We start from the raw sequence: 22,879 nt of genomic DNA on the forward strand, positions 1-22,879 counted from the left end.
ACAAGACACTGCAACGTCCGTGCGCCCTCTTTAACCAATCAGATATGATCCCTTGCCGTATTCCCGCCCCTTTGTGTCACATGATCTTTCAAACGCGCCAGCCCACCAAATTTGAAATGTGTTTCGGTGGCTCTGGGTGACACCGATGGTTCACATTATTTAGCTAGCTGGTTGACGTTATTTAGTAAGAGTTAAAACATTAAACACATATTTACATCACGCTGACGCATTTTATACGGGACGCGGTGAGTGTTTGGCTTGAGAGCCAGCGGATATGTTAGCATTAGCAGTTCCATGCACAGGGTCAACGCCGGTGGCGTTTACTCCGACGTTCATTTTGATTATGACTCCGTGCGTTGTTATTCTCAGGCTCTCTGCACCAGTTTCTTTCTGCTCGGAGGAACATGGCTGCCCTGGTGGATCGAGGTAATGCGTCTGTTCAGTTACCCCCCCCCCCCCTTTAATATTTTTTTCGCCCCAGCGTTTGTACAAGATTTCTGTTCTCCTCCTTTACAGAATTTTGCTCCGTGGCTGAGGAGAAGTTTGACTTTGACATTTCACTCTCACCCGCCAGGTTTGCTGTACAGTATTTTTTTTGTACAGAGAATGAAGCCCTGGGGAGGGCCTAACGTCATGTGTTCCCTCTGCAGCTCAAAGGGGGACGATGAAGACGAGAATGAAGTCTTCCTGCGTCCGGCCAGCCAGAGGGAGAAATGCCTGAAGGACGGGGTTGGCAGTGGCCTTTCCCAGACTGAGGAGCCGTTTGAAGAAATCTCCCGGGAGGCTGAGCTCCTGGCCAGACAGCTGGCGACCGGTTTGCAGGACCCTAAGGCGCTTGAGGTGTCCTCTGCCAACACAAACAGCCAAACAGAGGTAATGGAGACCTTTCAAACAAACCTCACTGCCAAGCAGGACCTTTTCAGCAAGCCTGCCGACGTGGTCCTCAGTCCCATCAAAAGGGAGACGTTCTGCGTTCAGGACAGCCCTATGAAGCAACTTCCGCCGGCCATTCAGCAGCGGCTGATGAAGGCCGCCGGCTCAGTCAAGTCACGCATTAGCACGTCTAGCCCTCTTCGGCAGACGAACGCTCAGCCCAAAGTCCCGCTCAGAGGCAAAGCAATGCTGGCTAAGACCAGAAGCACGCTGCCCAGCAAGCCCACTCTTCCAGCACCGACTAAGACGGCGCCTGCTAAGGCAAAAACAGGCCTTTCCGACAGGAGCCGCTTCCAACTAACTGTTCATAAAAACCCCATCCGAGCTTCCTCTGCAGAAGACCTCCTGTCCGATTCAGCAAGTGTTGCTTCTGACGTCAGTGACTCCCACCTCAACACTAGCCTGCCTGTGAAGAGGGCCCTCCAGGTATCATAGGTTCTAGTTTGGGCTTAAAATGATTAAAATGAATTATTATTAGTTCATTTAAAAATATATGATTATTATTTAAGTCTGTACAAAAAATTTAATTAAAGTAAAAATTTTGTGCATAATGGATGCTTGTCATAATCTTGATTTGGCAACTTTGTCTTCATGTCTGGTTCAGACGGGACCACGAGGACCTTCATCTACAAAAGTTCCCGCTGTGTCAGGAAGAAGAGTGGTGGACAGAGGGAGGAACACCTCGTCCTCCTCTTCCTCAGTGTCCAGCATTAATTCCAGCCTTTCTGTCTCTCCAACAGGCAAAGGTAGACGTGACTTTTCTTACTATAGTGTTGATCATAATTATGTATATATACAGTCCAAAGTTTGGCGACAACTTCTCGTTCAATGTGTTTTCTTTATTTTCCATTTACGTTGTAGATTCTCACTGAAGGCATCAAAACTATGAATGATCACATGTGGAGTTATGTACTTAACAAAAAAAAGTGAAATAAGTGAAAACATGTTTTATATTCTAGTTTCTTTGCTCTGATTACTGCTTTGTACACTCTTGGCATTCCCTCGATGAGCTTTAAGAGGTCGTCACCTGAAATGCTTCTCCAACAGTCTTGAAGGAGTTCCCAGAGGTGTTTAGCACTTGTTGGTCCAGCTCACCCCAAACCATCTGGATTGGGTTCAGGTCCGGTGACTGTGGAGGTCAGGTCTCCACTTTTTGTACATAACTCCACATGTGTTCATAGTTTTGATGCCTTCAGTGAGAATCTACCAACGATTGAGAAGGTGTGTCCAAGCTTTTGTACTGTACTGTATATATTTTTTTTTATTTATAAGAGAATTTTTAGAAAAATGTTTTTTCCAGGTAAGCTCAATGCATCTCTGAACTCCAGCGGTGCCAGTATGAGAGCTCCCTCTAGTGTAACCAAGCTGCCCAGCAGCGCCACAAGTGGACAGAAACAGAAACAGTCGCTCGCCAGCCGGGTCCCCGGGGCTACAGTTGGGGGCCGCCGTTCTATTTCAGCCCAGGGCAGAAGGGTTTCGGAGGCCTTCCTCGCATCCACCAAATCCACCCCCAGCAAGAATCCAGCCCCCAAGCCGAACCCTATCTCTGCATGTGCAACGCCAGTCAGGAGAACCATGGAGAGGACCATCTCTGTCCCGAATATGCCGGCAAATAGGTCTGACAGTGTTGCAAAGGGCAACCCCAGACTACGAGCTCTTGTTATCCCAACCCCGTTGAAGCACTTTAAAGGAACTCAGCCGGCAGAAGGTGAAACTTTAGTTTGATGCATATTAGGTGCATGTTTTTTTTTTTTTTATTTCTCGTCATTTCTCTTTACAGATGCAGGAACATCTCCAGAGGCTCCACGGATCATGAAACCAAAGAGGTTGGCGATTTCCTGCAGTTTAGAAAGGTAGTGTGTGTATCGTTATTTACATTGCATTGCCACTACATGGAATTTTAAGAGCAAACAGGCCGTTGGAGGGTTAATAATGCAGAATTAAATGTCCTTTAAAATGTAAAAATATAAAACATTAGTGGCCTAGGTGAGCTTAAAGGTCCTTATCATGAAAATTCCACTTTGTGGGATTATTTATTAATATCAGTTCCCCGAGCCTGTCTATGGTCCTGCAGTGGCTAGAAATGGCAATTTGTGTAAAGAGTGCTTTGGCCGTTCTGCTTCTACATTCAGAGAGTGGCAGCTCAGACGGTCGGATCTGGAATTTATCTTCTGATGTCATCATAAGGGGAAAGGTTACCTCCCGTTTCTCATGCTTTTTCCATCCAGAGAATTTCCCACCCCTTCCCTGAAACATTATCTCCACCGACCGCCATGGCTTGAAAACATACCAAGTAATTTTTTTTTTTAGTTCCATCACGTGAGACTTAATTCATTTTTTTTCTGGAAAAACGCTGACACAACTTCCTGTCTGCGCCAAATGTTGTGGTTGGTGAATGGTGTGGATGACGTCATTTCTGCGAATGCCTGCTCACTTCTATAATCCACTCTCCTCTTCCCCCGGCCTCTCAGACTTGAGATTCAGTATTAGGGGACCACGAAGACCTTTATTGTGACCTTTATTTCACCTAATTGGGTGGTAGTAGCCTAGTGGGTAACACACTCGCCTATGAACCAGAAGACCCAGGTTCAAATCCCACTTACTACCATTGTGTCCCTGAGCAAGACACTTAACCCTAAGTTGCTCCACGGAGACTGTCCCTGTAAATACTGATTGTAAGTCGCTCTGGATAAGGGTAAATGCTGTAAATGTAATTGTTAAAGAATCACTCAAGGAGCATTGATTCAAGACTCCCATGCCCACAAAATCACAGTATCTTCTTGACAAATAAAGGTTTTGACGTTGCATGCACTTATTGAAATGCTTCATGATATTTGCCGTTTGTGAGGTTTTAGTATTTGATTCTATGTTTTGACGCAGTCTGGCCCCCCCCGACCCCCTCTGCTGGAGGGACTAAGCTGCCGACAGTGCAGACGAAAATGAGACGCCCCTCTGCCCTGCCAACGTCTGTCAACCGCCGCATGTCTGGCATCCCCATGCTGACGCCTAAAACTGTACGACAAAGAACCCCCCCATCTGCAGACTTGCTGCGCTCCTCGTCCAAGATGGCCGTTGGTGGGAGGTGAATTTTCTTAAGATTCCTGATTTCGAGCCACCAGCAACACTCCTAAAATCTACTTTGCTAATATTTGGGTTACTCTTAATATAAAAATTTTATTTCTGATATCGTATGTACCTTGGTCTGCCCAGTCCATGCCAGGTGAATGGGATCCAGCGACCAGACCCTGCGCTGGTCAAGGAGCCTTGCCCACCGAAGAGCCCCAGTCATTTCCAGCCCTGCTCCCTCATGTTCTCCCTCGAGGATGAAGCAGAGCGAACCATGGTGGCGGCCCCTGAAAGTTTAAACGATCAGACGGCCCCTCCTAATGACCCACAGACCCCCATAGTCCCTGACATGGGAACCACTGATGACCACTCTCAGCCTGGTGACTCCACGAGGCAGGAAATCAATGAGGTGAAGTTTTTCCTGCCCTTTCAGCCCTTCATTAAATTTAAACCCTCTGGACCAAGTGGTTTAATCTCTGATGTTCCTGCTTTCTGCAGGTACTCCTGCTGTTGGAGGCTTCCGTGCCAGAGATGAAGGCTGAAGAGAAGCCTCTCATTGATCTGTCCAACACTCCGGACCTCATCCGGACGACCCCTGACAACCTCTGTGAAAGACCAGTAGGACCATTTTTTTCCCCTTGTAATTATGGGGTTATATTGGCTGGATCTGATATTTGATATCTTTTCTCTGCAGTTAATTGATCTCAACTCTCCTCTCATGAAGTGGACTCCAGACAAGAAGGAAACTACTGAGAACGATGCCCCCCTCATCAACCTTTCCTTTTAACTGTTCTAAGTTGCTTAAATTTGTCCAAAATGCTTCACTGATTCATTGTATTTTGGGAGACTGATCACTGATGTTCGCTATTTGCTTTTCAAAACAGGAATTTTAATTACTGTATTGTCAGTGCAATATTTTTAATGTGAAAATCTTTCGTTCGTTTTAGTTGCTGCTTAATTCAATGAAATGATTAAATAAATAAATGTACGCTTGTCACGTGTTTGGGGGAATTATTATAATTTTTTTTGTGCAGTCACTGAAGTCATCGCCACGACAATGCAGAACGCATAAATAGTCACAACATGGTGGTAAGTGGTGGCCTAGTGGTTAAGGAAGCGGCCCCGTAATCAGAAGGTTTCTGGTACGAATCTCGATCTGCCAAGGTGCCACTGAGGTGCCACTGAGCAAAGCACCGTCCCCACGCGCTGCTCCCCGGGCGCCTGTCATGGCTGCCCACTGCTCACCAAGGGTGATGGGTTAAATGCAGAGGACAAATTTCACTGTGCACTGTGCTGCTGTGTATCACGTGTGACAATCACTTTACTTTCACATGTCCACAAGAGGGCGACGTGGCCCAGTAAATAATGACGGGCGCCTCGGCTCACTATGGTTCCAAATTATATCGGAGCGTTGAGTATTAAGTAAGGTTGGAGCCAAAGATGACTTTTTTTTTTTTTTTTTTTTAGGTCTAGTATTCCACGTCTTAACACAGCGGCTGTGGTGAAAATAAAAGATCTTATATATGAGACGGTTTACATGCAATAAATCATGGGTATTAATGCCACCAGGTGGTGCTTAAAGGTTTAATGAAACGCAAAAACTACACGGACAAAAGTTGTTAGAGTTAATATAATGCACTCGTAATAACGCAGGGCGCATGAATAATCAATATTCAACGTGCATTTTATTTATTTATTTATTAATGTGCATACATACATACATTACAGGCCAAATGTTTGGACACACCTTCTCATTCTCATGTGTTTTCTTTATTCTCATGACCATTTACGTTGGTAGACTCTCACTGAAGGCATCAAAACTATGAATGAACACATGTGGAGTTATGTACTTAACAAAAAGTGGAGACCTGGTCTCCACAGTCACCGGACCTGAACCCAATCCAGATGGTTTGGGGTGAGCTGGACTGCAGAATGAAGGTAAAGGGGCCAACAAGTGCTAAACACCTCTGGGAACTCCTTCAAGACTGTTGGAGAAGCATTTCAGGTGACGACCTCTTGAAGCTCATCGAGAGAATGCCAAGAGTGTTCAAAGCAGTAACCAGAGCAAAGAAACTAGAATATAAAACATGTTTTCACTTATTTCACCTTTTTTTGTTAAGTACAGAACTCCACGTGTTCAAACTTTTGGCCTGGAAGAGCGAACTCATACCGCTGGTGGTGACGTCACGGAGCCGCCCTCCCCGGGTCTGAAAGTTAACGGGAGACGCGCCGCTCTTCCCACACAGAGCATGGAGCGGGAGTCGGCAGGACGGGGCCAGAAGACGGGACGCCGCTCCTCGCCGCGCCGCTGCTGAAGGACCGGCGGCGGAGATGCTGCGTCTGTGGCTGGCCTTGGTGCTGCGCGCGTCCTGCTGCGTCCCGGAGAGCCTCGGGGCCGGGCCGCCGCTCGCCGGCGTCTCCCCGGGGCCGGGCCGGAGCTACGGAGTCCTGCTCCTGCCGCGGAGGGCGAGCTGCGCGCCGCTGCGCGTCACCGGATCCATCTCGGCCGCGGACCGCGTGGTTCTGACCCGCTTTCCCGTCTCCGTGCGCGGACAGCGCGGCGGCCGGAGGGACGAGCCCGACGCGTGGATGCTTCTGCCACCCCGCCTCTCCGCGGGACACCTGCACACCGGCGGACACCGACTCCGGTGCCGGGAGAAGAAGGCGGCCGGAGCCGCCAGGTCCGGCGGGAGGGCGTGCTGGTTTCGCGGGGAAGTGGAGCTGCTGTGCGGTCGGCGCGACGGCGTCTCCGTGCGCGTCACGCTGCGTCCGACGTCGAAGTCGTGGGCGCAGCGGCAGAAGCGCAACGCGAACCCCCAGTTCCAGCTCCCCAACTACCAGGTCGCGGTGCCGGAGAACGAGCCGCCGGGGACCCGCGTCATCACGCTGAAGGCGCAGGACCGCGACGCGGGCGACGTGGAGTACGACATGGAGGCGATCTTCGACAGCAGGTCCGACGAGTACTTCCAGATCGACCCGGCCACCGGCGGCGTGACCACGCTGCAGCCCCTGGACAGGGAGATGAAGGACACGCACGTTTTTAAAGTCACCGCCGCCGCCCGCGGGTCGCCCGGCAGGTCGGCCACCGCCTACCTCACCGTCACCGTGAGCGACACCAACGACCACGGCCCGGTGTTCGAGCAGTCCGAGTACCGGGTCAGCGTCAGGGAGAACGTCGAGGTCAGCTTCGAGGTCATGTCGGTCAGGGCCACGGACGGAGACGCGCCGTCGAACGCCAACATGGTTTACAAGATCGTGAATAAAGACGAGGTCGGCGACGGGTTCGAAATCGACCCCTGGAGCGGCCTGGTCAGAACCCGCCTGCGTCCGGATCGAGAGGTCGCGTCCCGGTACAAGTTATTAGTCGAGGCCAACGACCAGGGCCGGGACCCGGGGCCCCGCAGCGCCACGGCCACCGTGCACATCGCCGTGGAGGACGAGAACGACAACTACCCCCAGTTCAGCGAGAGCAAGTACGCCGTGCGGGTGCCGGAGAACGTGGCCGCCGACTCTCAGGTGGCCGTGGTGAAGGCCACCGACCGGGACCTGGGGAACAACGGCAGGGTCCACTACAGCATCACCAGCGGCAACGTCAAGGGCCAGTTCTACATCCACTCCTCCACGGGCGCCGTCGACGTCGTCGGCCCGCTGGACTACGAGTCCATCAGGGAATATAAGTTGCACGTGAAGGCGCAGGACGGGGGACGCCCGCCGCTGATAAACGGGACGGGGCTGCTGGTGGTCCAGGTGGTGGACGTCAACGACAACGCCCCCATGTTCGTCAGCACGCCGTTCCAGGCGTCCGTGCTGGAGAACGTGGCCGCCGGCCACTCGGTGATCCACGTCCAGGCCATCGACGCGGACTCCGGGGACAACTCCCGCCTGGAGTACAGCCTGACGGACGCCGGGCCCGGCTTCCCCTTCACCATCAACCGCGGCACCGGCTGGATTAGCGTGCGCGCCGAACTGGACCGGGAGACCACGGAGTTTTACACATTCGGCGTTGAAGCGAGGGATCATGGCGTCCCGGCGATGTCCTCGTCCGCCAGCGTCAGCATCACGGTCCTGGACGTGAACGACAACGTCCCGACCTTCACGCAGAACGCGTACTTCCTGAAAATCAACGAAGACGCCCCCGTGGGCGCCAGCGTGCTGACGGTGACGGCCGTGGACCGCGACGTCAACAGCGTGGTGACGTACCAGATCTCCGGCGGCAACACCCGGAACAGGTTCGCCATCGTCAGCCAGAGCGGCGGCGGCCTCGTCTCCCTGGCGCTGCCCCTGGACTACAAGCAGGAGCGCCAGTACGTCCTCACGGTGACGGCGTCCGACGGCACCCGGCAGGACGCGGCCCGGGTCCACGTCAACGTCACCGACGCCAACACGCACCGGCCGGTGTTCCAGAGCACCAACTACCAGGGCGTGGTCAGCGAGGACTGGCCCGTGGGCTCCACAGTGGTGGTGATCAGCGCCGTGGACGAGGACACGGGCGAGAACGCGCGCATCAGCTACGCCATGGAGGACAACGTGCCGCAGTTCAGGATCCATCCGGACACGGGAGCCATCACAACCCAGGTGGAAGTGGACTACGAGGACCAGGCCTCCTACACGCTGGCCGTCCTCGCCCGGGACAACGGCATTCCCCAAAAATCCGACACCACGTACGTGGAGATCATCGTCCTGGACGCCAACGACAATGCGCCCCAGTTCCTGAGGGACATTTATCAGGGGACGGTGCTGGAGGACGCTCCTGTTTATACCAGCGTGCTGCAGGTGTCCGCCTCAGACAGGGACTCCGGGTCCAATGGACGGCTGAGCTACACCTTCCAAGGAGGGGAAGACGGAGACGGGGACTTCTTCATTGAGCCCTACTCCGGCATCATCAGAACCGCCAGGAAGCTGGACAGGGAGAACGTGCCTGTGTACAACTTGAAGGCTTTCGCTGTGGACAAGGGGGTCCCTCCCCTCAAAGCGGCGGTGGACATCCAGGTGTCGGTGCTGGACATCAATGACAACGCGCCCGCCTTCCAGGAGGACGAGATGTTCGTCTACGTGGAGGAGAACAGTGCCGTGGGCTCCACACTGGCCCGGATCACCGCCACAGATCCCGACGAGGGTGCCAACGCCCAGATCTTGTACCAGATCGTGGAGGGGAACGTCCCAGAGATTTTCCAACTGGACATTTTTAACGGAGACCTCATCGCTCTCACTGATCTGGATTATGAGTCCAAGATGGAGTATGTGGTCGTGGTTCAGGCCACCTCTGCGCCTCTGGTCAGCCGGGCCGTCGTGCACATTCGCCTCGTGGACGTGAACGACAATAGTCCGGTGCTGAAGGACTTCGAGATCATCTTCAACAACTACATCAGCAACAAGTCCAACAGCTTTCCCTCCGGCGTCATCGGGAAGGTCCCCGCGCACGACCCAGATGCGACCGACAAACTTCTCTACACGTTTGTGGACGGCAACCAGCTGAGTCTCCTGCTCCTGAACCCAGACACCGGAGAGCTGCGACTCAGCAGGGACCTGGACAACAGCAGAGCCCTGGAGGCCACCATGAAGGTGTCCGTTTCAGGTGAGAGCTCCTCTCCGCTTGGCCTTATGTTCAGCGCGGTGTGGTGGTATTGGGTGGTGGTGGTGGCCCAGCGGGTAAACCAGAAGACCCGGGTTCAAACCCCACTTACGACCATTGTGTCCCTGAGCAAGACACTTAACCCTGAGTGTCCCCAGGGGGGGACTGTCCCCGTAACTACTGGTTGTAAGTCGCTCTGGATAAGGGCGTAAATGTAAATGTGCCCCCAAATCAACCTGACCTCCCCCTACCCCTGCTAAAGAGCAGGCCACGCCCACCGTTCCACCGAGCTGGCAACAACGGAACAAGACACGTGACCTCTTACGGGTTCTGAGCGGCTCTTACGAAGTTCCCCCATCTTCAAGCTGGAATCGAGTCCGTTTAATTAATCGGTTTTTGTGTCTCCACAACCACAGTTGCCAGTTCTGGCCCTGGAGCAGGAACGAAGTATCTGATCCTCTCATTGTGTGTGTGTGTGTGTGTGTGTGTGTGTGTGTGTGCTCACACTGTGCCCCGCAGCACCGGCGCCGCATCAAGCCCAGAATGATTGATCACGTGTCAAAAAGAAATTTCGCCCCCAATCAACATTCGTCTCGGCGCTTTTCGGGGAGCGTGTAGTCGCATGTCTGCACGTTCCCCCCTTCACTTTCTAGCTTCGGATATTTGTGCCTGTGCCGGAGTGTAAATCTCGCGCCTTTCTGCGTCGGGTGAATCCCGGAGGTTGTGAACCCCGTCCAGACCCCCCCGTCCCCATGAAAAGGTCCTAATTTGGCCCTGCGGCCTCCTTCCTGCACTTTTTGGCTAGATCCTCTGAACCCTCCCCCCTTTGCCCCAGTGCCACCCGTAATGCGATTTGGGGAAATAACCGGCAGCATGCGCCGCGCGTTATCACGCCGACAGATGCCTGCTGCGTGTCACAGTGCGTCCGTGGGCGGGGTCATTGCTCTCAGATGAGATCTGAGGATGTAAATATTGTTTATTGAGTTTATTAAACGAAGAAAACGATTTTAACGGTGGTGAACAGACACACTCGCCCAGGTTCAAACCCCACTTACTACCATCGTGTCCCTGAGCAAGACACTTAACCCTGAGTGTCTCCAGGGGGGGACTGTCCCTGTAACTACTGATTGTAAGTCGCTCTGGATAAGGGCGTCTGGTAAATGGCGTAAATGTAAATTTCCATGACCCCTCAAGTTCTCCTTCAGACAGAGCCGGAGGCCACATTCTGGCATCAGTAGTAAGTTACCTCCTGCCCGGCCACACCAGAAGCTCCGTCAAGCGGACCCTTGTTGGATGGATACCGATGGAGGTAGAAAATAACGTTGCTCGTGGACGGGCTCCATCCACATGCCACGTGGGCGGACAGTCGAGGTTTTACTTAGCTGGACGTGTGTGTATACGAGTGAACCTGAACTTGAACCTGAGAGCCGTTGTTTTGCCTCCTCACACACGATGGAGCGCATTAAAGCCTTTGATTGACTTTGACTGACTTGGATTTATTTGATTTACGTTGCTTTACGTTGGTTTGTGTGTGCTCGTGAGCGACTTTATTAGATTGGATTGATGTGGAGTTGTGCGTTGGACTGAAAGAGTTCTTGTATTCGTCATAATGGGGTTTCTTACGCCCTGATTTTAAAATTCTTTTTTCCATTTGGCTGAGCGATATGCTATGTTTAGACTTGCAGCATATTTGGTGGAATGACAGTCATGATTAGAGGGGTAAATAAAACCTCCGCATGAATCCGTCATTGCTTTTGTCACTGTGTCCAATTGGCGAAGGTCAACAGCGGCCGCAAACTGGCACTTGAGAGTGAAGCGCTTTCCTCCGAGTACAGGAGGAAACGTCCCGAGGACATCAGTCAGCCATCACTATTCTTTTTATTGTTTTAATGCTGATTAATTTGCTTACTTTTATAGCTTACTTGGATTTGGGCACTGATATAAAAATTATTTTGCACCTTGTAATATGCTCTCGGGAGATCGCCGTCAACATTTGGTCTTTAGGATTAAAAACTTTTTCGGATTCAGTTGTATTCTATTGTTCTGTTCCGGGATGTGGATTCCAAAATGTAAACTGGTTTCAGCTCACGTTTACCTAAAAGGCAATAATCTCATGCATACGTCATGTCTGGTTATTTCTTGGCTCCCCCGCATTATGCGTGCTGCTCTGCGCCGTCCGAGACTCTTTCAGACTCCTGCACATTGTCAGCTGGTCTTTCATTTTATGTAATAAAAATATGCGAAAATGTAATCTTGGGTATTCTTACACTCACAGTGTCCAATAAGTTTTTTTATTATTATTTATTTTCAGCAATTTTGGTCTATATCAGTTCAAATTAGTTCTCTCGTAGTTTTCCAGTAGCCTTCCAGTCTTGAGCATGAGCGAAAAGGTGGTAGTAGCCTAGTGGGTAACACACTCGCCTATGAACCAGAAGACCCGGGTTCAAATCCCACTTACTACCATTGTGTCCCTGATCAAGACACTTAACCCTAAGTTGCTCCAGGGAGACTGTCCCTGTAACTACTGATTGTAAGTCGCTCTGGATAAGGGCGTCTGATGAATGCTGTAAATGTAAATGTCTGATAAATGCTGTAAATGAGCGTCCAGAACCCTTTAGGGCCAGCAGGCCGACCTCCTTTCCTCCCCGGGTTTGTGGGAATCGAGGGAAAAGACCCCCACAATCCGTCTGGGGGTGACCGAAGGGAAAAGGCATGTGGAGGGGAGGGCGAGGTCTGGCCCTCATCCGCCGTTGTCATAGCAACCAACACACTTTCTCAGTGCTGCGGACTTTCTTGGCGAGAGGGGAGCTGCACGGGTCTCCTTTGTGCCGTGGGGGTTCTGTCGGGGCACGGGGAGGGGGGGCTTTTATTTCGGGGAGCAGCAGAGGCATTGTCACGATGCAGATTTCCGTCCCGAAAGACAGAGCTGTTTGTGTGCTGGGAGACGCTCACATGAAAAGTGGCAGTTTTTCTGCTTTCCACTTGTCATCTGGGGTGGCAGGACCCTGGCTCCGTCCTCCTCTACTGGCCAGGGCGAAGAATGAAGGGGTTCCCACTGCTCAGGCAACACAAAGCAAGCAACCGAATCTGCAACCAGTGGTTCAAGTTGTGCTTCTTTGTCCACCGTTCTTTTTGGAGACTCGTAACGATAACAGCACAAATAGGACATAGTCAGGATAATTTAAGTTTTTTTTGTATACAACCTGCACTGACGTGGGCACACAAGTTCCTTTGTGTGTTGCACTATTTACGTGGTGCAACATTCTAATTCTGCAGAATATTGTTGGACCGTATCAATACAAAATTTCCCTTTTTGGATCAAGTATGCATCTTTCTATTCATTCACTGGTATCCCGTATCTATATATCGACGCTGAATGCTTTCATTTGTATGTGGCTTTCTATTAAGTGACAATTTAAAAAGCACATTTTAACACAGTGATATTAAAAAAGTTTTTTGACCTTTTGTCAATTAGACCAATTTTTTGAGAGTTTTTTTGCCTTTTTCGATGCAGAGATATCATGATTATATTATTGTAGACAATTCTACCTCATAATGTTGAATGTTACAGAATGCACAGTATTGTGATATCATCATTATTGTGGGAAGCATTTCTGTGATATGTACGACAGTCCATTTGATAAGTGCATACTTTTTAGTATTATTTTAAATTATATTTAAATTATATTATATTATTAATATATATTATTATATACATTATTAAAGTGTATACATTAGTAAAGTAGTTTTTTTAAGAAACCCCACTTGTGTAAAAAGTATTTCAAACAGGTCTGACACTAACACACGCACATGCACACACACTCACAAAAAAATAAGTCTTTTTTATAGAGGTGTGTTCGTGCATTCACACTTCCTGTTTTGTGGTTCTGGTACTCCGTGCATTGGGAACGCGCCCATTCACCACCCCGCACATCCATTATTAAAAAAAAAAAAACACATTTCACACTTGTGGAAGTACCCGACACTCTGATTTCGGTGGCTGATTGCAGTGTTGGGTTTCAACCTTTGTTCCATCACTGTTACTTATGAGCAGGGAACTATGCTTCACTCCCCCGGCCTGAATGGCTGCTTTTAATTTTCACATGAAAAACACAAGGTTGCCACGGGATACCACCAGTGAAAGCGTTAAGGTTAGACAGAGTGCTCCTCAGCACGACTACTCGCACGCAAAAGGCTGAAAGGACATTCCTGCTTTAGAGTGAAATTAATTCTCCTCCGGTAAACAAGCGGAAGGGAGCAGAGGTGGCCTTCCAGGTCACCGAAATAACGCCCTGAAAGGCGGGAGATGGCTCACGGTAACCACCAGATAGAGGTGGTCATCTGGTGCGCTCTCGCCGTTCCTGGGAATCTCCAGATAATGCCAATTTGAATATTAATTTTCTTCATGTTTTGCACATTTTCTGAGATGATCTTTTGAGACGAGTCGGCATTCAAATGCAGAACATCGCTTAACTCTGCTTTTACATACTCAATATGTATTATATTACTTAGTCGCACTAAATGTAATCTATAAATGTATTATTAAATCAGTTTTGGTCAGCATTTGTAATAAGGTCATAACACATTTAACTGCTGTCCTGTCTTTTACAAGTCAAACCCCCAAAATCTTTCATTTGAAAATACATAATATTGAGGGTTGAGAACTAGGGTCATATTTTATGATTTCTGAAAGCCATACTGTATTGATATAATGAAGTTCTTACAAATTTAAGATAACACAGGGTAAGCAAACCAGTTGATCCGCTGTGGCGACCCCTAACCGGAGCAGTCAGAGGAAGAAGAAGGATCTGTGAACAGAGAGATTGTAATAGAGAGAGAGAATAAATACGTGTCTCCATAGCAACAACAATAAAATTAAAGCTGTGACATCTTGGGGCGAAATTAACATTTTCAAATCGAGTGAAATCTCTGCCCTTTCTGCTGTCAAAGGGATATAAATGCTTGATAGTTATATTGATTAAAAGAAATGACTTTGCACTCATAAAGAGTTGGTGCTAAAAATATTGGCCATTTTTTTGTCTTTTGCAAAATGTTGCTTTGATGTATTTCTAGCCGCAACGCTTTGAAGGACAAGGCTGACTTTGAGAGATCAGTCGCGCTTGAATCCAGAACCTTCCGCGTCTCGATGATTCATTGGTCTGGTCCATGTTAAGCCCCACATTTTCATGTTCCACACCTGCAGCTCCCGCCGTAAGAGTCTAAGTAGAGGTTTTGCCTGCCACTTACCTCAGCTTACCCATTCCCTTTCATCCCCTCGGGGAGGAGGTTTTTTTTGTTCTTCAAGAAGCGTCATAAAACCCATCTCAGCAGGAGCAGGGATCCGCCCCCTCGGTTATCACCACCGCCACCCCTTGATTGTGCTCAGGTCGAAACTGACCCAAGGGTGCTTTTTAAATTGCTAAATAACACGACATGCAACATGCATGTCCTAAAAAAAAAGGGTCATCTCAAAACCGTGGCCAGGACCTGCAATGGCTCAGGAGAGCTGAATAAGACCTAAATGAGAGCCGTGGCAGGAGAGAAATGATCAAAACAAGAATTCATTTCTACCTGTTGCGAATCTGAATCTGGCAACACAAGCCCCACATTCCTGAACACACGCGAGGTGTTTGTCACCGTCGGCGTTGTAGTTCCACACTGACGGTTTTACCGTCCCTGGGCGCACCCTGGCACATTCCGGAGAGCTGGCCTGGAGCTGTGATGTGCCTGGTGCAGGAATGCGGTCCATGTGTGGATAATGCCTGCGATGGGAAGTAAATGTGAAACCTTGCTTTATCACTGGAAACCCGTGGAACTCTTGTGATTTGTGTCTTTCAAACTGGAAATGAAAGTGTGGCAAATTGTATTGTATCGTATTGGCATATTATATTTTTTTCCCTCTCATTATTCAAACTTTGGTCGCTATTCCTTCCTTGGTCTCTGTTTATCGTGGGGTACACTGACGGAGCTCATTGTGAGGTGGAGGAGATCTGGCCCACCTCCACTTATTATTTAGGTCAGCGCGCAGTCGTGCCTTTGGGTCTGCGTGCTAATGTCACTAATGGTGAGGACTGGAAGGTTCGGAATTCGCCAGTGCTTTTTACTCTTCCCAGTGCCTGGCAGTTTAGCAATGGATTTTTTTTTTTTTTTTTTTTGCAAACACATTGTTTGTTGGTGCGAGTGTAACGTTCTAATTAAAGTAAAGCACCAGAAGGGCTCAGGCCCAAAAAATCTTTACAAACTGAATTGGCTGACATGATTTGCATTTTCTTGACTCAGATTCATCTGTAGTAAAGCAAAAAGTAAAGTACATGAAGTTCTCAGAGGCGTCAGGTATTCAACAACGAGCAGCTTGGCTCTTCTGACCTGGGCCAGGGGTCGTAAATGAAGAGTTGTTCTGTATTATAACATGGATGGTATTGGGATGCTGTCCCATTGATGACGGTGTCTGGCGCAGAGAGTGTCCCCATAATTCCTGTCATCGGTGAAAGAGGGGCTTGTGGTGGCCTAGTGGTTAAGGAAGCAACCGTCCCCACACACTGCTCCCCGGGCGCCTGTCATGGCTGCCCACTGCTCACCAAGGGTGATGGTTAAATGCAGAGGACACATTTCGTTGTGTCACCATGTGCTGTGCTGCAGTGTTTCACAATGACAATCACTTCGCTTCACTTTGGTTGAACAGATAGTTCAGTTGCTGCAATTGTCTTTATTGTCTGACAAAAAACAGTCCCCACCCACCGCTCCCGGGGGGCTTTTACGGTTGCCCACCGCTCACCGATGATGATGGTTAAATGTAGAGGAGACTTTTTTTTTTTTGTGTGTCACCGTGAGCGTTTGAACCTTCACTAAATTTGAGTGAATTTTGAAGTGCATTTTGAAGTCAGCCCGTGGGAGCCTTCAGAGGGCTCGCCGTGTGTTATCAAACCAGAGACGCTCCTCAGAGGCCGAAAAAGTGCAGAGATGGGCAGGTAGGCCCGCCCGATGCCAGTGCCAAAAGGACTATTAAGCCAGGCCTATGGTCGGAGGCCAGAGCGATGGATTCAGCGAAAGCCAAAGATAAGACGTCGCCGTCCCAGGAGACCGAATTTCAGGCCATTTAACAGCCTTCATCTGAGTCTTGAAATACAAATTTCCCCCTGTTGGGGTCTTTTTTGAGATCAGCGATTAGTTGTCCATTGCCAAAGCAAGCGTCCAGTCTCCAGAGTTCCTGGCAGAAGCCTGGACGTTGCTTGTACCGACGGAATAAGATACTCTATTTAAAGCTGTTAAATCGTAAATCTGTCAAAATAGGATTTAGAGATTTAATGCAGCCTTAAAAGTGCAGCCACATTTTATGGGTTATATTTAAGAAGGATGATGATGTACATTTTATACATTCTGCCAAATTAATATATTCAGTCATAGATATTCATATAATCACAGAGACACAGTCCTACATGCAACGTCTACAGCTACAGCGCAACTACAACAACTGTTAGTTTTAACTCTGTTGCTTTCGATTGCAAGTTGTGTTCCAACTAGAAAAAGAAAACTATCCCTCCTCACTTACCAGTGCATATATGGAAACGCTCTTAATTCCCACAAAACTCTTTACAAAAGAACGCCTCCATAGCTCCAGGACTCGGACATCGCCACCATCTACAGAGAGTCTTAAACAAGCACGTTAAAACTCTTCCTTTTATCAGAATACGTGGCTCTGGATCTCATCTGTGGTCACCTTATAACTGAGGTTTGAATTTATCTTCTGAGATTTTTGCCATGTTCTGTAGCATTACAAATAAAATGAATCTCTGATAATAGCAGGATGCAGCCATGTTGCATTCCCTCTATATTCACCACCTCGGACGGTAAAAACTGCACTGACCCTGGTAAAATACTGTCAAGTCAATTCAACATCAATTACCAAAATATGAAAATACATTGAAGAATGATTCAACCCTGTATTGACACCACTGACCAACGGGGGATGACAGTGTTTTCCCAGAGTGACGTGGATAACGTCTGGACAATGAACTCTCGGGAGGGGAAATGACTTTTTCATTTTCCATATTTTCTCTGTTTCCTGTTGGTTGCGTCCTCTGGTGTCTGACATGGCGGGAGGGGGGACAGATGATGAAAGATGCCAGTGTTGACAGTGTGGCCGTTCATGAGGGTTCCTGTTCTGCTCTTTTTATTTCCACGGCCACAGCTGGATAAAACACTTGTAAGTGTCCGGTCTTTTTAAGGTGGCCTGGTTTTTACAGTCAAGAAGGCTTGTTGTTAAATGGACTGTTTCAGAATGCTCCTGTGATGATTATGACACAAATGATTTAAACAAACTAAGTCTATAATATAGTTTTTTATATTAATTCTGAAAGAAAGAACAAATGAAACCTGTATGTGTGTATTCATATAGAAATCATAAATGTATATACAGTACAGGCCAAAATTTTGGAAACACCTTGTGTTTTTCATGTGTTTTCTTTATTCTCATGACCATTTACGTTGGTAGATTCTCACTGAAGGCATCAAAACTATGAATATACATATATTTATATTTCATACATATATTTATATTCAGTATATATTTTTATAAACAGTATGAACATATTCTACAACTTGTGCAAATAACACTTACACACATCCTTACACATTGTTGTTTTTTGTTGTCGTTGTTTTTTCTACTCTGTACTTGAGACACACCGTCAACGTTCCTTGTACGTACTTGCACATACTTGGCCATTAACAAACACACTTAACAAAAAAAGGTGAAATAAGTGAAAACATGTTTTATATTCTAGTTTCTTTGCTCTGATTACTGTTTTGCACACTCTTGGCATTCTCTCGATGAGCTTCAAGAGGTCGTCACCTGAAATGATTCTCCAACAGTCTTGAAGGAGTTCCCAGAGGTGTTTAGCACTTGTTGGGGTCCAGCTCACCCCAAACCATCTGGATTGGGTTCAGGTCCGGTGACTGTGGAGGCCAGGTCTGTGGAGGCCAGAAATAGAATTATCTAATTTTTAATAAGTCACTATGACAAGAAAAGTCTCCGAAGTGACGTGCCCAGCCTTGTGGAATCTGGAAGACAAGTCGAGCACCAGCGGTACTGTGCTTACGTGCGCTTGTTGTGTCTGCCGCCGCGCGTCCGTCGGCGCTGACGCTATGTGAGAAGACGGCGTAACAGAGTGGAAACGGGGCTCCTTTGTCTTGTAATTATGAGGCGGTGCATTGTGGCCGGGGCCCCAGCACCCCGTCCCCAGCGGGGGGGACATCGCAGGGACAATGTGGCCGACCCCCAGTGACCCGGCGAGCAGATGTAGCGCCGCAGTCCTTGATCCGCTGCTGAGGGGGATAATAAAGCATCTCGGGAGTCTCGGGTGGGGACGGAAGGCCACATTTAAATCACCTTGTCTGCTTACTGTGCTTATTTTCCACCTCATTCCATTTTCTGTCTCTTGTCCATTGTTTTGATGAGCTTTAAATGACGTGGCGTATGCAGACGGTGGTGGCCTAACGAAGGGTTGCGGGTTCAATTCCTGAGGTGCCACTGATGTCCCTTTGATGAAGGTCCCTGGGCGCCTTTTCACGACTGCCCACCAAGAGTGATGGGACACATTTCGTTGTGTGAAAGTGTGCTGTTCTTGCTGTGTATCACAATTACATCTGGTGACAATCTGGATGGTAGTAGCCTAGCGGGTAACACACTCGCCTGTGAACCAGAGGACCCAGGTTCAAACCCCACTTACTACATTTACATTTACAGCATTTACCAGACGCCCTTATCCAGAGCGACTTACAATCAGTAGTTACAGGGACAGTCCCCCCCTGGAGCAACTTAGGGTTTAAGTGTCTTGCTCAGGGACACAATGGTAGTAAGTGGGATTCGAACCCGGGTCTTCTGGTTCATAGGCGAGTGTGTTACCCACTAGGCTACTACCACCTGAGCAAGACACTTGACTGTCCCTGTAACTACTGATTGTAAGTCGCTCTGGATAAGGGCGTCTGATAAATGCCGTAAATGTAGTTTTTTTTTTTATAAGGGTCTCGGGTGATTGAATTTCTCCTTCCCTGTCTCCTCTGCTGTAGACGGGACCCACGGTGTCACAGCCCTCTGCACCCTCCGTGTCACCGTCATCACGGACGCCATGCTGACCAACAGCATCACGGTGCGTCTGGAGAACATGTCTCAGGAGAGCTTCCTGTCCCCGCTGCTCTCGCTCTTCGCCCAGGGAGTGGCTGACGTCCTGTCCACCAGCCCCGAATCCGTTTTCATCTTCAACGTCCAGAACGACACCGACGTGTCGCACGGCCCCATCACCAACGTCACCTTCTCCGCTCTCCTCCCGGGCGGGACCTCTGGGGCTTTTCTTCCGTCCGAGGAGCTGCAGGAGCGCGTCTACCTCAACCGCACGCTGCTGCGCCGGCTCTCGGGCCAGCGTGTGCTGCCGTTCGACGACAACGTGTGCCTGCGCGAGCCCTGCCAGAACTACATGAGGTGCGTGGCCGTGCAGCGCTTCGACAGCTCCGCCCCCTTCGTGTCGTCCCACACCGTGCTCTTCCGGCCCATCCACCCCGTCACCGGGCTGCGCTGCCGCTGCCCACCCGGCTTCGCCGGGGACTACTGCGAGACGGAGGTGGACCTGTGCTACTCGGGGCCGTGCAGGAACAACGGCCGGTGCCACGGCCGGGAGGGGGGCTACACCTGCGAGTGCCTGGAGGACTTCACTGGTGAGACTTCTGCTCCTTCACAGTTTTCTCTCGGCACGTCATAGGCACGTAAACGTACGGGTTTGTACAGACATGTGACCCGACCCGACAGAATCCAACCTGACCCGAAAGCCCTGCTGAGCAGGTGTCAGGCGTAACCCCCGTTTCACCTCCAAGGCGTCCATTTTCGCTTCTCTCTCGTGATAATGAAAACGCATAACCGAGTATTGCAAATCAAATGAATATTTATTTAAAACAATTAACATTCAATTATATGACAATTATGTGGCCTAACGGTTAAGGAAGTGGCCCCGTAATCAGAAGGTTTCCGATCCGCCAAGGGGTCACCGTCCCCACACACTGCTCCCCGGGCGCCTGTCATGGCTTCCCACTGCTCACCAAGGGTGGTGGTAAAATACAGAGGACACGTTTCATTGTGTCACCGTGTGCTCCACATTCACTTTTACCGGTCACCAAAACAAATCTACAAGCGGTATTACAGACTGGAATTTCGTATTTGCTTGACTGGACACAAACCCGACTAAAACGATAGACCTAATGGGCTCGGGCCGTAAGATTTCCCCAGTTCCTGCTCCTCTACTCCCATTGGTGTCGAGTTGGTGTGACATCTGGCGTCTGATCAGGGTGGAAATATTCATCGTGGTATAAAGGTAGAGTCCGCTGCCAATCACCATGACCACAGTCGACATGTGACACAATATGTGCTCCAAAAATTGTGTTGAGGCGCGATCTTCACTCTGAAGGTATCTGAACGTCCTTTTAAGGCGCGTAACGTCCACACACTATTCGGTACGGTTCTCAGATTTGACCTGAGTGCTTCCACCGCACGAGGAAGCATAAACGAATAAGAAGCAGCAGCAGAAGGAGAACCCACAACAAGTGACATACGCTGCTTTGGCCATTTGCCCATCACATTGGCGTACGCATGGACGACACACTTATAAAAAAATTCTTCTGATTGAGTTAGAGAGTTAGAGTGAAGTGATTGTCACATGTGATACAGCACAGCACACGGTGCACACAGTGAAATTTGTCCTCTGCATTTAACCCATCACCCTGAGTGAGCAGTGGGCAGCCATGACCGGCGCCCGGGGAGCAGTGTGTGGGGACGGTGCTTTGCTCAGTGGCACCTCAGTGGCACCTTGGCGGATCAGGATTCGAACCGGCAACCTTCTGATTACGGGGGCGCTTCCTTAACCGCTAGGCCACCACTGCCCCCTAAATATGGAACGCTTCACGAATTTGCGTGTCATCCTTGCTCAGGGGCCATGCTAATCTTCTCTGTATCGTTCCAATTTTTAGTATATGTGCTGCCGAAGCAAGCACATATTGATTGATCACCTGGTCGGGTGGGGTGAATCTTTATATTGTGTACACTATATGACCCACAATGCACTGCAATCAAGCTAAGGTGGGCCAAAAAATCGTACAGCGTGTGCCGAATTCAAGTTCCGAGGTTGGACTCTTGAGATTCCACCACACAGATGCTCAGTTGGATCGATTCAACACCTCAAACTGGTGAACATTGGCACAGAAGCATCGCACCGCCTCCCCCAACTTTCCCTCTCCCCATAGTGCGTCCTGGCGCAATACGTTCTGGCCGTCAGCGTGACGTAAAAGGCCAGGCCGCCTTCTTCCATTACGGAGTGGCCCACTTCTCATGTGCCCATTGTCGGCGCGGGTCCATCAGAACCTTTTCCATCGGCAACTTTTTCCTGCAGCTCGGCCTCGGCTCCCCTCCGCGGGAAACGCCGAGCTCTCAGGTTACCGCGGACTTTCCTTCAAAATGCAAGCCGAGCGTGCGCACAGCCGCACAGCTTTTTTTTTCTCACGAACCCTCACCTCACCTTTCCTCCCCGCGCCGCTTCTGTTCGCCGTGTTCCGAGGTCTGCTGTATTTACAGGGTTTCTCACGTTTACCGGGGATTTAGCCTGCTCCGGTTCCCTTGCGGGGGATTACCTAACTGGCATGTGTCATTGTTAGAGCCGCCAAGATACTGTGTCGCACCGCACACAAGCTGCGTGTTGGGGATACGCCGAACAGCCGGGGCTGTACACGGCACCGCAGCGTCAAAGCTCTCCTGTTACGGGAACGCCGGAGCAAAGAGGAACCCTGTGCCGCCCGAAGGCCGAGAAGGAGGGAGTTACCGAGTCACAACGTGGACTTGTGATTGCTGACTGGATTCGATGAATTTCTAATAAACCAGTAACTAGTCATACTGGCAGGGAGACAAAAGCCCGGCATGCCGGTTTCCCCAAAAAGAAGAAACTGCTCTGCAAAGCTTGCAGACGTGCCACTCACAATTCAGACAATATGTATGAGATCAATTCCATATTGAATTATTATTCTATTTATTATTAATAATAATAATAATAATAATAACTACCAACTTTTAACTGTGCTGTGGAAACTACAAGAAAATAATGGTACATAATGTGCTTTACATGGAGAAAATGCTGGAACAGGAAATATTGACAGGAATCTTGAAGTTGCACAAAAATATGCCTTATGGAAACATGGGAGTTCTGGTTTGAAACATGCATATTTCATAAAACTGCACTTGAAGTAGTGGTAACATATGGTTGAACTTGCTGAATAGAA

The 22,879-nt window shown here is 49.3% G+C and overlaps 2 protein-coding genes and 1 non-coding gene across 3 annotated transcripts in view; 2 read left to right on the forward strand and 1 right to left on the reverse strand.

Annotated features, from left to right (window-relative positions):
- The first annotated feature begins 120 nt into the window (after window positions 1-120).
- On the forward strand, window positions 121-4,992 carry gtse1 (G-2 and S-phase expressed 1). The gene is made up of 12 exons (XM_028958764.1): window positions 121-245; window positions 370-426; window positions 517-574; window positions 651-1,359; window positions 1,538-1,679; window positions 2,234-2,641; window positions 2,714-2,786; window positions 2,912-2,919; window positions 3,814-4,015; window positions 4,144-4,408; window positions 4,498-4,617; window positions 4,694-4,992. Exons 2-12 carry the CDS (start codon window positions 405-407, stop codon window positions 4,784-4,786), a joined length of 2,100 nt encoding a protein of 699 aa, XP_028814597.1. The 5' UTR covers window positions 121-245; window positions 370-404; the 3' UTR covers window positions 4,787-4,992.
- Window positions 4,993-6,217: 1,225 nt separating this feature from the next.
- The window catches only part of celsr1b (cadherin EGF LAG seven-pass G-type receptor 1b), a 49,338-nt gene continuing 32,676 nt past the window's right edge, over window positions 6,218-22,879 (forward strand). Inside the window, exons 1-2 of the mRNA XM_028958499.1 lie at window positions 6,218-9,574; window positions 19,637-20,278. Coding sequence (XP_028814332.1) covers window positions 6,331-9,574; window positions 19,637-20,278 — 3,886 coding nt within the window. The 5' untranslated portion in view covers window positions 6,218-6,330. The remainder of the gene's footprint in view (window positions 9,575-19,636; window positions 20,279-22,879) is intronic.
- Window positions 21,497-21,604, reverse strand: LOC114767581 (U6 spliceosomal RNA). Its single transcript, XR_003742975.1, has one exon. It is a non-coding gene; the product is annotated as a U6 spliceosomal RNA (small nuclear RNA).

Source organism: Denticeps clupeoides, chromosome 17, assembly GCF_900700375.1.
Source record: "Denticeps clupeoides chromosome 17, fDenClu1.1, whole genome shotgun sequence".
NCBI classification, from domain to species: domain Eukaryota; kingdom Metazoa; phylum Chordata; class Actinopteri; order Clupeiformes; family Denticipitidae; genus Denticeps; species Denticeps clupeoides.

Bases quoted from the DNA above. Each gene is read 5' to 3' on its own strand.
- gtse1 (XM_028958764.1), top strand. From the start codon at position 405: ATGGCTGCCCTGGTGGATCGAG. The intron at 1,680-2,233 runs GTAGACGTGACT...TGTTTTTTCCAG, and splicing joins TGTCTCTCCAACAGGCAAAG to GTAAGCTCAATGCATCTCTG. The intron at 4,409-4,497 runs GTGAAGTTTTTC...TGCTTTCTGCAG, and splicing joins CGAGGCAGGAAATCAATGAG to GTACTCCTGCTGTTGGAGGC.